Genomic DNA, 16282 nt, shown 5'->3' with positions numbered 1-16282 from the left:
GGTTTGGGAGGGCAGTGCAGGGCGCCCGCCTACCTGCGGGGACCTGCGCTAGGTGTGGCTGGAGCGGCCCGGGATGCGAGTGGGCGGGGGCAAGCTGAAAGTTGGAGTAAGCAGGAAGTGAACCGAGGGCTCCCGCGGGAGGAAGCCTACTAGGCGAGCTCGGCTGCCGGCAGGCCTTGTGCTCGGAGACATGGTGAGCGAACGGGGCGAGGAAGGGGCTGACTTAACCGGGACCGAGGAGCTCGGGCCGGGGGCTGTAGGTGCTGGAAGTTGCTGGCGGAGTCCGAGGGCTGGGCCAGCGCTGCCTGTGGCCCGTATTCTTTGACAGCTTGGCCGCAAATGGCTCGGAGCCGCCGGGCGCCTGTTCCCTCTTCTGCCCTCCCCTGACCTCCGTGCCGGCCCGAGCCGTGTGGGGGTCCGAATTCCGGGACTAGAACTGCCTGCCAACAAGTCTCCTCCTCCAGCCGGCCCGGGTGTCGTGGCGCTCCCTACAGGGTAGAGCCTCTGCTGTTTCCAGCTTAAATTCCAGCCAGCGGCAGGCTCTCTACCCCTGCCTTTCACTTTTACTCCTACACAAAACTCTGAAGGATTGGGCTGCCCACCGGGCCTCAGGAACTGCCCCCCTGTCGGTAAACTGGAGACTTAAGGGTTTGTAAAAGAATCAGAACTTGGTTGTCTGTGGTCTAGTGTTGGCCCATACCCCTGGCCTGTTTCAGGAGGCTCGGTGGGCCTAGCAGGCAGGAGTTTAATAATGTTTTTTCCCCTCCCTGTTCAAAAACCTTATCGTCAAACCTGGAGGAGGCACCAGCCAGGGAGGGCTTGTCTGGCATTTCACCCAACAGCGAACCTGGTATTTCAGTTTAATATCTGCATAAGCAGGCAGCAGCTTGGGGCCTGGGAATAGTGCTAAGTGGTGGGGAAAGCAGAAGTTTGCGGCTCAACGGCCTGGGTACCTCGTGGGGGACTTGGACTCAGGCTGCTCAGTGCTCTGGGTCCCAGCAATGGAACTATGGCTAGGCTGCCCAGGAGGGCCAGGAGCCTAGCAGCGCTCCAGCTTCGGGGCTGGAGAGAGGGCTGGCTGGGCTGGGCAGAGCAGCCACTTTTAAGGGGGTGGGGGCGGGAGGCTGTGGAATCAGGGGAAGGCAGGGATGCCTCTGGGAGCTTGTAAACAGTGGTGGGCTCTGCACTGGTGGGGAAAGGACGCCATGGATGTCAGCTCCACCATCTTCTGTGCCTCTCAGAGGGGCCAGGAGCAGCAGAGAGGGGCTTAGTAGTGTGCTGCTTTTCCTTATCAGGAGCCCTGAGAAGCCAGACATGAATTTGCTTTAGTCTGTCTAGATCTCACTTTCTGGGGCTAAAGAATACATTTACTTTTGATTATACAAGTAATACACAAAAAATTCTCTTTGCAACCAATTCAGGCATTACAAAAAGCTAAAGGCCCCCTTCCCCTCCTCTGGCCTTTGAGACAGGCTTTCAGTTCCTCCACCACTGGGCCTCATTAACCCTGTGTTGCTGCCCAGGAGGAGGCCAGTGGAGGCTCAGGAAATGACCGGGTGCGGAACCTGCAGAGTGAGGTGGAAGGAGTCAAGAATATTATGACCCAGAATGTGGAGCGGATCCTGGCCCGAGGAGAAAACTTGGACCATCTCCGGAACAAGACAGAGGACCTGGAAGCCACAGTGAGATGGGGAGCCCGCCGAGGCTGGAGGGAGAGAGGGAGGGTTGTGTGTTGGGGGCAAGGCAAGTATTTATTTGTGGGCCAAAAAAGAACAGGAGAGACAGAAGTTTGCAATTTGCCATTTCTATGCCTTTCTACGTTTTGGGAGTTGGTGTGAGCTGAGTCCCTGCTCTGATCTTCCACTTCTACACTGAGTGGTACTGGGGCCCAAGGCATGGGATCAACGATCAGGGATTGGGGGGCTGATGCTTGAGGCATTTTCTGAGACAGATGGATGGCTCAGTCAGACCATGCACTCTTAGGCTTCCCTCCTATAAAACCGGTTTTCCCTTTAAAGGATGCCCTTGACAATTATTTAAGATTTGACCTCTCCAGGACAAAACTATTAAGTCTGGGAAATCCTACTAGGGGCCTTTGCCTTCTCCAGGAGTTAGCAGGCAGGGGGTGGAAACTGCTGGAATCTTGCTGAGTCAGCTTTAAAGAGGAGCTGGAAGGGGAGTGAAATTCTTTGATCCTGGGGTCCTCTGCCAGCTGAAGGCTAGAATAATATTTCCCACACATCTTGCTAGGCCTCCTTCTTCTCTCTCCACCCAGGGGCCGGGGCCAGATGCTCAGGAAGGGAGTATCTCCAAGTTCAGCAAAGGCTGGAGCCTCAGGTTCCATATTCAGCCAGGAGAGACGAGCTCTGGCTTTCTGAGTCCTGTGGTTAATCTTGAGTATAGCTCCTTGGAGTCCCGGGGACTTACTTTTTCTTTCTGCCACCCAGTCTGGGGAGAATGGCCCAGGGAAACTTAGTTTCTGCAACTGAAGTTGGGGGAAGAGGTATGGTTTTCCTCACTCCCAACACCAACACCAGCCCCACTACCCAGAATGCCCCAGGTCTGTCCTCCAGCTTCCGCAGCCCCCACAGGTAAAGGAGTCATGGAGCCAGGGAGATGCCTGCGCCTCCCCCAGGGTCTGCCTTCCCAAAGCGTTTTTCCCCTGGGTAGAGCATGTGTGTACAAGGCCCCTCCACGTGTGTGACAGTGCCAAGGGTAGAAGAGAAGATGGCAGGTTGGGAGCCAGGGCCCCTGCCACGTTTAGGTAGAGAACTCTCTGGAGCCTAAGAATTCTAAATTTGAACGTGGTCTGCCAGGTGGTTCTGATGATACATTTGTCAAGGTAGGAAGCTAGAACTTTTTTTTTTTTTTTTTAATTTCACAGTTTGTTATCTCAGCTTATAGCTGAAATATTTAGATGTATGGCATGAATTTTTTTTTTTTTTTTTTTTTTTTTTTTTTATGGCATGTGAACCTCCACCCCGAGGGGAAGGAGGCACTGGGTCACTTACTGTCTCTTATCCCCGACAGTCCGAGCACTTCAAGACAACATCACAGAAAGTGGCCCGGAAGTTCTGGTGGAAGAATGTGAAGATGATAGTCCTCATCTGTGTGGTTGTCTTCATCATCATCCTCTTCATCGTGCTCTTTGCCACTGGTGCCATTCCTGTTTAGAGAGTCCCCTCCCACCCTGCCCTCTGGGGCAACCCTCCATAGTTGATGGCAAGGGGGCCCTCTCTCCCGCCCTCCTCCACAGGCAATGCTGCTGGGTCCAGGCCTCCGGCTCCTTGCCTGAGGTCCCTCTGTACATTGCCTACCCCAGGGAGCACCTTGGTCCACTGGAAGGAGAGAGCTGGACTGTGGCTGCATTTCATGGGTCCTCAGAGTGGGTTGGAGAGACTCGGGGCCCAGTATGTGGCTGGGAAACTCTTGGTGGCCTGAGGGTAATAAAGACTTTTCAGTATCCCTACGTGCGTGCACGTGTGTGAGGCACTTTCTCCTTTCCATTTTGCCTTTGACTCTCCTGTTTCTATTCTTCCTGAAAACAGTCTCTGGCTGAGGTCCTCTGACTTGAGACCCAAGTTGTTGGAGAGGTGGAGAGCTTATGTTTGGAGGAGAAAAATGGAGCCTGCCTGTATTTCTTTATTCCTTCTTGGTCCTAACCCATTCATTGTCACAGGTCTCAAGAGCAAGAGTTTTCTGGGGGTCTTGGCATAAAGCAAAACCTTCACAGCATTTTAGTGTGGTGTGTAAGACTCCTATGTATCCCCCTTAGACCCTGCCGTGTCCCTTTACTCCTTGTCTGCTGGAAGTGTTAGCCAAACATGAAGCCTCCCTGATAGCAGTTAGGAATCTGGTGTAGGCCTCTTGCCTCTCCCATCACTGACCCTTTTGCAGTCTAGAACTGGGGGTTAAAGGAGCTGGACTGCTTTTTCTTTTCTTCTGCAAGCTCTTGTCTGTTGCCTGCCCTGCCCTTCTGAGACTTAGCAGGGCCCCTGGGTCTCAGCTGTCCTGAGGGGGCAAGCGTCTCTTCCCCACGTCCCATGGCTGGGCACAGTCAGTGTCACAGGACAGGGCCTGTGGCCCTCCTTCCTGTCCATGCACAATGGGCTTCTGTGTCTTCAGGCCTGCCTCCTCCCCACCAGGTTCCACCGTCATTGCCACTCTTTCTAGTGCCCAGTCTGGTTTGTTTTGGGGGGAGGAGCCTTGCCATCTGTGCCCCTATTCCCCTAGTCATGGGTTTTCCAGAATTGGAAACATATTTTGCAAAGGAAGTAGGGAAGGGGCAGGGTTGGGAGGCTGGATTTGGGACTAGTACTCGTACATCAGGAGCCCTGGTGGCACAGTGGTTAAGCATTCAACTGCTAAGCAGGAGGTTGGCAGTTCAAATCCACCAGCAGCTCCTTGGAAGTCCTCTGGGGCAGTTCTACTCTGTCCTATAGGGTTGCTATGAGTAGGAATCGACTTGATGGCAATGGAGGTTTTTTGGGTACTTGTAAATCAGGTCCTAGAATCATGTTTTCTCCGGGGAGAGAGAAGGAACCACAGAAGAGACCCTGGGGCAGTCTTTGCCACAACCATGTCCATATTCTTTCCTCAGGCCACTCCTGAATTTGAGGTCCAAGGAACTGAGATGAACTCTATATGTTCAGTCCTGGGGCGGGGGGTGTCCTGGAGGGGTGAGGGTGAAACCTTCTTGGTGTAGGGCTTGTGTTCACAAGATCAGCCCCAAGAGGGAAGCCCTCAATCCCCTTCCTCAAGAGAGGCCTTCATTCAAGACATTGGGGATGGGGTGGAGACAGGTGGCTGCTGATTTTCTGTGGCAGAGTGGAGAGGATAGATGCACTCTGTTCAGGGTGGCAGTAGACACAGCAGCCTCACCTCATCCTCTGATGGCGGAGTAAAATCATACCAGGGCAGAGCTGCACTTGCCCTCTGGTGAGAAGAGAACACAGAAAAGCTAGGGCTAACACTTTCCTCTAGGAGTCTGTGGCCCTCCAGTCATTCGGACTCATGGCGACCCCATGTGTTACAGTGTAGAACTGCTCCATTGGGTTTTCTAGACTGTAATCTTTAGGGAAGCAGATCCCCAGGCCTTTTTTCGGTGGTGCCCTAGGTGGGATCCAATGGCCAGCCTAAGGTTAGTAAAAAAGTGCAAACCCTTTGTGCCACCCAGGGACCACACCTTCCCCCTGGGGGTCCGTTTTGCGATGCACTCGCCAAGGTATCAGAGACCCCTTCCCTAGCTTGTTCATGGCTGTCTCCCGCGCCTAGCACAGTGCCTGGCAATAGCGCTCATTCAGATGCCTGTTGAATGAATGAATGACGCCTCCCCACCTCACCCCATCGACTCAATCTCGTCTGCGGAGACTGGGACCCCAGGTGTGGCCAGCGTGCAGACCTGGCACCAGGCTGCTCAGGCGTAGCCCCCAACCCGAGAGACCGGGAGTGGAAACCCGAGCTGGGTGCCCGTGGCCAGGAGGAGGCGCCCTTCGCACCCCTGCCACCGTCGCCTGCTGCTTTCGATTTGATTTCGTTTCTGCCCCGGCTCGACCGCAAGGATGGCGCGCCCCCCGCCCCCACCGGCCGGCCGGCCCCGCCCCGCTCCTCCGCTTCCTCTCGGGTCGCTGGCACCGCGGCCGCTCGGCCACCAGAGGATCCTGGAGAGGGCGCGGCGGCGGCGGCGGCGGGGGCGGCGGCGGCCGAGATGGTGAGGGGCCGGGCGCGGGCAGGGGACGAGCGGGGGGCGGCGGGAGGTAGGAGTCGGAAGTCCGGGGCGGGGGCGCCCTCCGGCACGCTGCGACCGGGCAGGGCGACCACAGCCGGGAGCGCAGCGCGGGGCCGGACCCTCCGCTTCCGCGCGCAGCCCGGGAGGGAGACAGGCGTGCGCCCCGTTCGGGCTGCAGCGGGGGAGCCGGACTCGGGCTTCCCACGTCCCGGGAGCGAAGTGGTTATGAGCACCAGCACTGGAGTCAGGCTCAGGACTGGGATCCCAGTGGTGGCCACTTACCAGCTCTGTCACCCGGGGCAAGTCACTTAGCCTCCCTGAGCCTTCTTTCCGCGTCTGTGAAGTGGGGTCAGCAATGCGTGCCCGGTGGGTTCTTGCGAGGTGAAACAGGATGTAATGGCAGAGACACGCAGAGCTCTCGGAACCCTCTCGGAAGGGCGTAGGTAATGCGATGACCTCTTCAGCCCTCCCAGAGTTGTGAGGAGCCAAGCCTGGCCACGAGTTGGAAACCTGAGCAGATGAGGAGATTGAGGCTGTGCCTGCGTAGTCCCTGGCAGGGTGCTGGAGGGCAAATTCCTTTCCGAAAGAGAAAGGAAGAGGTTTGCTGTAAAAGCGCCACTGAAGTTATCAGAGTGTGCCACAGTTCCGATTCCCTTCTAACCCCTACCTAGTGACACATTCCAGAATGAGTCAGCCCTGCCCCTACTGCAGACTGTGTCCCCACTTGCCATCTCCAAGGCAAAGGTGTCAGCAACAGCTGGTGCCAGTTGCCTGCCCACCCCACCCCCCAGGGCTCCCGGGGAGGCGAGCTGGGCAGGAAGCTGGCTTGGTGCTTTAAGGTTCTGCCTTGGAGAAACTGGCAGAGGTGTGATGGATGTGGCCTGGCCAGGGGTTGTGAAGCCTGGATGGCCTCATCTCCAGGGAACTGGGGGCAGGAAAAGGAAGTGGGGCAGGAAGGTAGTGCTGAGTGGAGGCCAGTCAGGAAACCAAGGCGGGCTCTGAGAGTGGACAGAGCCCAGAGCCCAATTCCCACTGTGTGGGGCAGGGAACAGGGTAGGGCTGGGCATGGGCTCCTAGCTGGCCTTTAGCACTTGGGCAGGAGAAAGAGGAATCTCCTGAAGTGAAGGCTGAGGCCAGAGTAATTTTTGGGGGGGGGGGGGGCGGGCTGGGTATTGGAAAACCCTCGGACTCTCAAATATTTGAGGCAAAGTGGATCAGAGCCTGGGGAGGGAATATTGACCTCTCTCCCTGCCCGTCTCCTAGCCCTATCTCTGTCTTTTCTTTCCTTCTGCCCCTTTCTGTCTCCCAGTTCTTTCCCTTCCTTCTTCCCATCCCCCTTTCCTACCTAGTCCTTCTTTCTCTCCCTTCTTTTCTCTGTAACTCATTCAGTCAACAAGTATTTCTTGGATGTTTCCTCTGTGCTAGACATGGCTTCAGGTGTAGGGGATAGGAAGGTCCCTAGGTGGTGCTAATGGTTTGTGCTCAACTACTAACCTAAAGGTTGGTGGTCTGAACACACCCAGAGGTGCCTCAGAAGACAGGCATGGCGATCTGCTTCTGAAAGGTCACAGCGTTGAAAACCCTATGGAGCAGTTCTACTCTATACACATGGGGTCACCATAAGTCAGAATCAACTCGATAGCAACTAGCAATAGCAACAACTAACTTAGAGGTTGGTGGTTCAAACTCATCCAGAGGTACCACAGACGAAAGGCCTGGTGATCTGCTTCCGTAAAGATTACAGCCAAGAAAACTCTTTGGAGCAGTAATAATGGGTAGAGGAATGATGGAAGCCGAACAGTTACCTGAATTCATTTATCTTATAGATAACCCTCTCTCATGCACAGCCAAAAGAATTTGCTTTGAGCCATGAGCCTCCCTCACGTGCATACAGGTTGGTTGAGTTGGTGTGCATCAGATCTGGTGAGTCTTCAGCCAGTCAGCTAAGTCTGCATTCAGTTTGGCACAGCAGTTAAGACTATGATCCTTGGAGTCCATGGGTTCAAATTCTCAATTTTCTACTCACTGGGTCTCTGACCTTGGGCAGGCAGGTGATTTAACCCCTCTGGGCTTCAGTTTTCTGTTAAATTAGGATAATCATAGTGTCCTCAATGGGTTGTTATAAGGATTAAATAGATGAAGGGAATGAACACCAGCAGCACAGTGCTTAGCCCACTGAGTGGTGGCCATTATTATTGCTCAAGGTGTAAAACCTTCTCAACAACCTGCAATGCCTCAGGGGCATAAACTAGATGCAGGTTGTCAAAGAGGTTTGTCAAGTTCTGTGTTCAGGTTAGAAAATAGTAAGTGCACAAGTTCGCAACAGGGAAGAGCTACCCTGGCTGTGAAGGAGCCCTGATGGCAAAGTGGTTAAGTGCTCAGCTGCTAACCAAAATGTCGGTGGTTCAAACCCACCAGCTGCCCTGCAGGAAGATGTGGCAATCTGCTTCCAGGAAGAACTACAGCCTTGGAAACCCTATGGGGCAGTTCCACCCTGTCCTATAGGGTTGCCAGAGTCAGAATTAACACAATGGCAGTGGGTTTTTTTGTCCTTGGCTGTGTATTTTATAAAAACACCTAAGAGGTTTTATTGACCACAATCATGTATTCTTCGACTCAGAATGCTAAAATAGCTAGGAGAAACTTGGGCTACATGAATAACAATAGCTTGTTTATAGAGCATTTAATATGTGCTAAGCATTTTATTTACAACATGTGATATGATGAAGTAGGTATTATTATCATTATTTCACAGAGGAAGCAGAGGGTCAGAAAGGTCACGACCTCAGTGTTCAGTCATTCAGCTGGCAGAGGCAGGATTTGAACCGACACAGCTCAGGTGCAGAGCTCTGTTCTCAGTCCCTGCACTCAGCCGAGTGTTGGCCAGAGGAGGATGGCCAGGTTATTGCGCTGGCCCCGCGTTATTGCGCTGGCCCCGCCAAGGATGTCAGCAGCTGAAATGGGGTTCCTGGACACCAAAAAAGAGGGGAGACAAGGAGAGTTAGCACAGGGAGGTGTGTTTTCAGAAAAGGAACCAGGGGGTATTTAGCCTAGAAAATCCAAGAGGTGATTTGAGCTGTTTAGGAGGGGTATTCTGTACAGAGGGTAACGGTCTGTCAGAACATTTCTTTCGTAACTACCACCCTCTGCCTGCCAAGGGCATTGCTGCTTCCCCCTGAGCCTGGCTCAAAACCTCAAGCCCTGCAGGCCCCTGGCAGGTCTCGGAAATGCCTCTCTCAGACAGCCTTCCTCTCAACGCTCCCTGTTCCCCTGGCCTACCTGCCATCTCCTCACACCCTGGCTGATGTTACTTCTCCGCCCTTCTGGCCTGTCTCTGTCTTGCCTTTTCTCACTTCTGTCGCTGCCAGCCTATCACCAATAGAAACATCTTCCAGAAGCACTTTTCCAGTGTCCTCCCAGCTCCGCAGTCAGCACTCGCCCTGGTTTCCGCACTCCCTCCAAGCTAGACTCCCTTCTTGACTCTCAGTGCTTTCTCTCCCCACCCTGCCCTCACCCTGGCCCTCCGCCTGGTCCATCACTGTTCTTTGCACCCCTGTCTCTCTACTGGCAATGCCTGGGCTCCACCACAGCTTTCAAGGGGTTTTCCCGCCCTGTCAACCCCAGTTCTCAGGAACCACCCTCTCTGCCAGCTGCTGCAACACTTGCTATTTGTATTTTACTTGTAACTCTTTGCTTCTTTCTAATTGTATCCGATCTCTTCTCCTCAACCAGATTAAAAATCAAAAACAAACCAGTTGTTATTGAGTAGATTCCAACTCATAGTGACCCCTTGTATGTCAGAGTAGAACTGTGCTCCATAGGGTTTTCAGTGGCTGACTTTTTAGAAGTAGATTGCCAGGCCTTTCTTCCAAGATGCCACTGCGTGAACTAGAACTGCCAGCCTTTTGGTTAGCAGCTGAGAGCTTTAACCACTGTTCCACCCAGAGACTCCTTAAAAGCAGACACCATTCATTCAGAAAATATTTATCCGTGTTTACTCTGAGCCAAAGGAGCCCTAGTGGTGTAACAGGTACGCAGCTGCTAACTGAAAGGTTAGCTGTTCGAACCCTCCCAGTGTCTCCACAGGAGAAAGAACTGGAGATCTGCTCCTGTAAAGATTGCAGCCTAGAAAACCCTATGGGGCAGTTCTTCTCTGTTACATGGGGTTGCTATGAGTTGAAATCAACTCATAGGGCACCTAACAAGGCCAACACTCTGTGCCAGGCACTATGCTGAGTTACAATGTGTCGTAAGACAGACATGGCTCTCGCTCTCTGGGAACTTAAAACCTTCCACATTTCATAGTTCTTTAGATCAATAGTCAAAGCAGACTGTGCACCACCTAAACCAAAAAAGCCAAATCCATTGGCACCAAATCGATTCCAACTCATAGCAATCCTAGAAGACAGGGTAGAACTGCTCCATAGAGTTTCTAAGGAATGGCTGGTGGATTTGAACTGTTGACCTTTTGGTTCACAGCTGAGCTCTTAACCACTGTGCCACCAGGGCTGCGTGTGACTAGGGGACCTTATTTCTCCCTGTGTTAGCTGAAGGTTTGTGCACATAGTCAGTGTCCTTTCTCCTCTGGTTGAGTGGGGCCAAGGAGGGCCCAAGCCTTGGGTCTGAGGCCTCTGTGTTCCCTGGGATGAATGTGTTCTTAGACCTGGGCCCAGCCTTGGCTCCGGGGAGGTGTGGCTTCACACAGTGCGGGGAGCAGGCTGAAGGGCTGCAGCTGTAGGCACAGCCAGCTGTTCCAGAGAGTGTGACCCAGTATCACCCCTTGTTGGAGAGTAAGATAACAGCTATGCTGTTAAGAGTACAAAATAACATCCAGCATCCCACCAGTCTCTAACAGTGATTCTCCTTTTCGAATCTTTGTCCGTTCCTAAGTTTTTGTTTGGACTATTTGAATGTGGGGAAGTTCAAAGGACCAAATAATGGACCCTCGTTGAGTAATATAGCTGTCATAATAGTGATAATGGTTTACTTAGGAAAATGGAGAGAAGAACACAGCTTCACTGCTCTCTTGATCATTCCTGCTCATTCCCAGTTACTGCCCCTCCTCCCCCACCAGCCTGTGAGTGCACTCTCCCAAAGTGGTCTGCCTGCCCCATCTCTGAGCAGAAAGCTCATGCGTAAATATTGACATATTTGGGTTACAGATGCCTGCCCCTCCAAACTCCTGCTGGGCTACATAAACACACTGGGATAACATGTCTTGAGAACAAGAGTCGCTTTGGGATAAGCTATGATGCCGGTGACCCACTCGCTGAGATCTTGCAAGGGTCAGCATGCGCTGGCCTCCTGGGACCCTGCGGTGGTGGAGGATGAAGGGAGGGGCCCAGTTCCTGTTCTCCCTCTGGAAGCTTGTAATCCACATGGGGAGAGAGGACTCACATACTGGGAAGGCTTGGAGGCTGTGTGCAAGGCAGGTGGAAAGTTCCTCAAGGAAAATTTCTGCCCAGGTGGGAGGTGGTCCTCTGTAACCACCAGATCCCTTCCAACACTGAAGATCTCTTGTTTTAAGTGGAATTCAGTCAAGTGCCAAAATGTCTGCTTCAGACAATGGGGGATGTGGGCTGGCAGGAAAGGGATCTTGGCTGTTGTTCTGCGGGGAGGAGATGGGAACAGGGATGGGCTGTGGGGGACTGGAAGGCCTAGGCTAGGAGGAGGGAGTTGCTGTGGTTTGTTCATCTGCTGGTATTCGTCTCACTGAAATGTCCCTGGACCTGCTCCTGGACCTCCAGCTCTCACTAGTACCTCTTGCCCTGGGTCTCTCTCAGTCATGCGTCCAAAGCCCAGTTCCTTTCTTGCTCTGGACCCATACTCTCTCCCTCTTTCCTGTCCTGAGCCTCCCAGGCTTGGACCCTGTACCCCTTTTCCTGGTCCTTTGAAATGAGCTGGCTTCTTTTGTCAGGTGAGGCTGCTGCCCAGGCTGGGAAATCCAAGGGCTGGTCTCTAATCTGTGAGTGAAACCCCAGTGAAAACTGGAAGGCTGGCGGCCAGAAGCCAGGAAGGCCAAGGTTCCCAGGCAGACAGGGAATGAACCACAGGCCCTGATACGGGGAGCAGGGTCAGAGAGGAGGCAGAACTGGCCTGACTAGTCAGCGGGCCAGGAGGGAGAGCTGAGCTGCTCAGTTTGGGGGTGGTGGCAGGTAAGCAGAGACTATGACTGTGCTGGTCCAAAATCAATTTTCTTAACCTGTGGGATGGAGCCCCTCCCTGTCTTGCTTCCAGCTAAGAAGCTTGGTTCCCTGCTCTTTGCTGCCTCCTCAGGCCGGTGGGAATTGTGCATTGGGCAAGGATCATCCTGGAGGAGGTGGTACCTGCTTTGTGGGAAAGTGGAGTCCTGGGAAGGTCCCACCCTGAGGCAGTTTAGTGGAAACTGAGATGCTGGGAGCCAGGTTTGACTTGGGACTTGCTCCTTCCTGCCTTGATGGGCAAGGAGAGGGACCACTAAGACCCAAGGCAAACCACACTCACCCAGCAGGCCCTTCACCCCACATACATCATACATGTACATGAAGGGTGCCATTCCTCTCCTCATATGCTGTACATGTAGTGACAGTGAGGAGCACCTAGGTCTTGGGGCCAGGTAAGGGCCATATGGGGGCCCTATGCTGCCCTGACCTTGGGCTTGGTGCCCAGGCAGGGAAAGAGTTGGAGCGATGCCAGCGGCAGGCTGATGAGGTGACGGAAATCATGCTCAACAACTTCGGCAAGGTCCTGGAGCGTGATGGGAAGCTGGCAGAACTGGAGCAGCGTTCCGACCAACTGCTGGACATGGTGCGAGGCCTGGGGAGGCAGACAGGGGAGAGGGGCAGGCTTGGAGGAGCCGTTCAGTGGAGCTCTCAGGCTGTGTACTGAGTCTCTAGGCCTTTGGGAGGGGGGGTCTGAGGTCTGCTTGAGGGTCAGTGTGGGGTTTCCTGCATGTGATGGGTAGACCCCAGGAAGTTAAAAGTCCTTAGCTTACAGCTGTGTGCCTTCCTAAAGGTCGAGGACTGGCACTGCTAACTGGAGGTGAGCCAGTGGGGCTGCAAGTCAAGGGCTACACTGTGTCAGGAAGTCAGGCTGGGAGGCCCTGGCAGGCTGTGTGGAGGGAGGGAGAAGACATGTTGAGGAGCATGCAGGAGACTAGGCCTTGCTGGGGCCGGGGGTGGGCTTGGGGGGAGCTGGCTCTGTCTCTGGGGGAACCACTCACTCCCACCGTGTCTGGGGTCTCCACAGAGCTCTGCCTTCAGCAAGACGACCAAGACCCTGGCCCAGAAGAAGCGCTGGGAGAACGTCCGTTGCCGAATTTACCTGGGGTTGGCGGTGGGTGGCAGCCTGCTTGTCATCCTGATTGTGCTGTTGGCCATTTTTCTCCCCCAGAATAGTCAAGGCAGCAGTGCCCCACAGGCCCAGGGCGCGGGCACAGCCTCAGGGCCGGGGGACTGACCTGGCTGGGCCTTTGGGACAGGCTGAACAGCCACACTAGCCAGTTCCGGTCTCCTGAGAACCCTGGTGTTCATTCCCATCTGAGCCACCCCAGTGATCTTCAGAGGACAGTCCCCATGTGTGCACCTCCACGCCTCCCATCACGCCACAGACTGGCTCTTGAGAGCAGCCTGCTGCACTGGCCGTGCCAGGCCAGCCCTGCCTGGATCTCAATAAAAGCTGCTGTTTGCCTAAAAGCTGGTTTGTGTGTGTCTCTGAGGGTCCTCGGGTGGTTCATCCGCACCCTGCCCCACCCCTGGGGCTGCTTACAAATTCCACCACTGCTAGGTCTCCACCCTGGGAGGTGGCTTTTTCCTCTCCCTTTTCTCCTTTGTCAGACACTACACAGACACGCCTTTCTGGGCTTCAGGTACACAGCACACAGCAACCCCAGACCAGACCCTGGAACCAGTCCTCCTGTTTCCCTGAGAATGGAATCTATTTTTTTCTGGCATCTTGAGAATGCTCAGAAGACCAATGCGACTCCAGATGGGGTGACAAAAAAGAAAATACTTTAAGGATTTTAACAGCATGAGGCCCTCTCTCACATTCATATTCACTTTTTGCCCTGTGAACACCTTCCCCCTCCCCAGTTTCTCCACCCATCTTCTTCCTCAAGATTCTACCAAATTACCCATGAGGCAGTTGGCAGTGAAAACAGGAAGGGCTTCTAAGGTCCTTTAATGCAGGGTCACAAAGGGTAACCTGGAGTTTGCCTTGTAGGAAAGAAGTCAAGCTTTTCAAAGCTCCAGGGGTCACACAAGGATCACTGGGTACAATAAGCCATGGAAGAAGGAAAGAGGCCCCACTAGGATTGTGGGAACAGGCAGTCTCTGCCTGGGCTGCTTAACTTCAGCTCATAATTGTGGATGAGGAGGGGAATTCCAGGTCATGTGTGTAACACAAGCAGTTTTTTCTAGATAGAATGAGGCTTCTGACAGAAAAAAATGACAACCTCTAGGAGTTGTCTGAAGCTTTACTCTTTTTTTTTTTAAAAAAAAAATTTTTTTTTTTTTTTTACTCCTTACAGATCTTTGTTACTTTCACTGGGCTCCTTACTCTTTCCTTTTATGGGAAAGGAGGTCCCTGGGTGATGCAAACAGTTTGCACTGTACTATTAACCTAAAGGTTGGTGATTTAAACCAGGGCTTCAAACAGTTTCATTCTGGTTCAAACCCCTGCTGAGAATTTGCAAAGTTGTATGTAAGAATCACCTGGGGATCTTGTTAAAGTGTAGATAGTGATTCAGTATATTTGGGATGGAAATGCAAATGTTGCCCCAGCTAAAAAAAAAAAAAAGAAGCCTTGGTTTAAACCTACCCAGCAGTGTTGTGGAAGAAAAGATTGATGATCTACTTCCGTAAAGATTATAGCCAAGAAAACCTCATGGAGCATCTACTGTGTAACATAAGGAGTGGAATCGATGGCAATTTTTTTTTTTTTTTTTAAGTTTTGGTTTTTATGGGAAAGATGGAGAAAAGCAAGAGGCTCTGTAGCTAGTCAGCATTCCACTTACAGGCTGTGTGAATTTGGACAAGACTTGTTTTTGCATATGTAAAAAGGAGATGATGATACTTTGCTCCTAGGACTGTTCTTAGGATTATTAATGCTAGGTGTAAAAAGGCATCCATCAACGTAACAGCTCTAGATGCTATCATCCAAGTCATTTAATGCAGCTCTTCTCAACCCTGCCTCATGTTAGAATCACCTGCAGAACTTGTAAAAATACCAGCACACAGGCCCCACCCTAAGCCAGAAACCAAATCAAACCTGCGCTGTGCAGCCGATTCTGACTCATAGCCACCCTGTAGGACAGAGTAGAACTGCCCCATAGGGTTTCCAAAGAGCGGCTGGTGGATTCGACCTGCTGACCTTTTGGTTAGCAGCCGAGCTCTTAACCACTGCGCCACCAGGGCACCAGCCTAAACCCCAGTCCCAGTGCTGTCGAGTCAATTCCGACTCATATCGCACCCTGGATCAGTTAAATCAGAATCTTTAAGGGGTAGGTATCAGACATGGATTTTCCCCCAAAAGCTCCTTTCTCCCCCTACTCCAGGATTCAGGTGTAGCTGGGATGCAAACCACTTATTTAGTTCAAGCCACTAGGTGCTATTTTTATTTTTTCATTGTGGTGAAATATATATAGCATCATTTCAGCCATTTTTAGATGTACAATTCAGTGTCGTTCATTACATTCGCCATGCTGTGCAACAATCACCACTATCCGCTTCCAAATTCGTCATCACTTTAACAAAAACTCTGTACCTCTTAACCGTTACCCCCCATTTTTCCTTACCACCTGTCCTTGGTAACCACTAATAAACTTTGGTCACTAGGCATTTGCCTATTCAAGCCGCTAGTTTTACAGACTGGGAAGCAGAAGCTAGGGTCTAGGGGAGAGGTTGAGCAAAGGGCTGAATGAACGTCACACCAATAGTCCAATGAGCAGATGAGGCCCGGGATCTCCCGGCAGGGATCTTCCCTCCCTCCGTTAGGAGGTTTGCCCCATCCTCTATCGATGTGACTAAACCAAAAACCAAACCCAGTGCCGTCGAGTCGATTCCGACTCATAGCGACCGTATAGGACAGAGTAGAACTGTCCCGTCCCGTAGAGTTTCCAAAGAGCACCTGGCGGATTCGAACTGCTGACCCCTTGGTTAGCAGCCGTTGTGAATAACACATAAGAAATCTGCAAGAAATTTTTGTTTTTAGGGGGGTGAGGGAGGAATCAAGTGTAAACTCCTGAACCATCCAGAAAGCAGCGCAGCGCGGGGGCGAGGGCGAGGGCAGGGCAGCAGTCCTGGCTCTCACCTAGATCGCAGATTTGAATCTTAGGGTCAGGGCTCCAGCATCTGCATTGCCGGGGTCCTCTGAGCCTCAGGGCTGACTGAGGACCCTTACAGCCTAGACAATTGGCTTTTCAAAGCGCTACGGCCATGACCAGAAGCAGACATCTACTCTTCATTCCGACTCCAAAACAGAAGTTTTCTGGTCAGTCCCAGCCCCTCCAACGGCTTTAGTCTTTGGTCACCTGACTTACTCGAGCCAATAAGAGGCAGCCAAATTAATACTTCCGCC

General features: G+C 52.7%; 2 protein-coding genes across 2 annotated transcripts; both read left to right on the top strand.

The window, feature by feature from the left end:
• Nucleotides 1-3488, top strand: VAMP8 (vesicle associated membrane protein 8). The gene is made up of 3 exons (XM_049856389.1): nucleotides 1-193; nucleotides 1524-1682; nucleotides 3031-3488. The coding sequence occupies exons 1-3, from the start codon at nucleotides 191-193 to the stop codon at nucleotides 3172-3174; spliced, it is 306 nt and encodes a 101-aa protein (XP_049712346.1). The 5' UTR covers nucleotides 1-190; the 3' UTR covers nucleotides 3175-3488.
• Nucleotides 3489-5605: 2117 nt separating this feature from the next.
• On the top strand, nucleotides 5606-13394 carry VAMP5 (vesicle associated membrane protein 5). The gene is made up of 3 exons (XM_049856388.1): nucleotides 5606-5710; nucleotides 12377-12514; nucleotides 12956-13394. The coding sequence occupies exons 1-3, from the start codon at nucleotides 5708-5710 to the stop codon at nucleotides 13163-13165; spliced, it is 351 nt and encodes a 116-aa protein (XP_049712345.1). The 5' UTR covers nucleotides 5606-5707; the 3' UTR covers nucleotides 13166-13394.
• Nucleotides 13395-16282: the final 2888 nt, after the last annotated feature.

The sequence above is a fragment of the Elephas maximus genome, chromosome 17 (assembly GCF_024166365.1).
Source record: "Elephas maximus indicus isolate mEleMax1 chromosome 17, mEleMax1 primary haplotype, whole genome shotgun sequence".
In the NCBI taxonomy this organism is placed as follows: Eukaryota; Metazoa; Chordata; class Mammalia; order Proboscidea; family Elephantidae; genus Elephas; species Elephas maximus.
The sequence above is the reverse complement of the archived record's forward strand: the minus strand, read 5'-3'. Positions and strand labels throughout refer to the sequence as shown.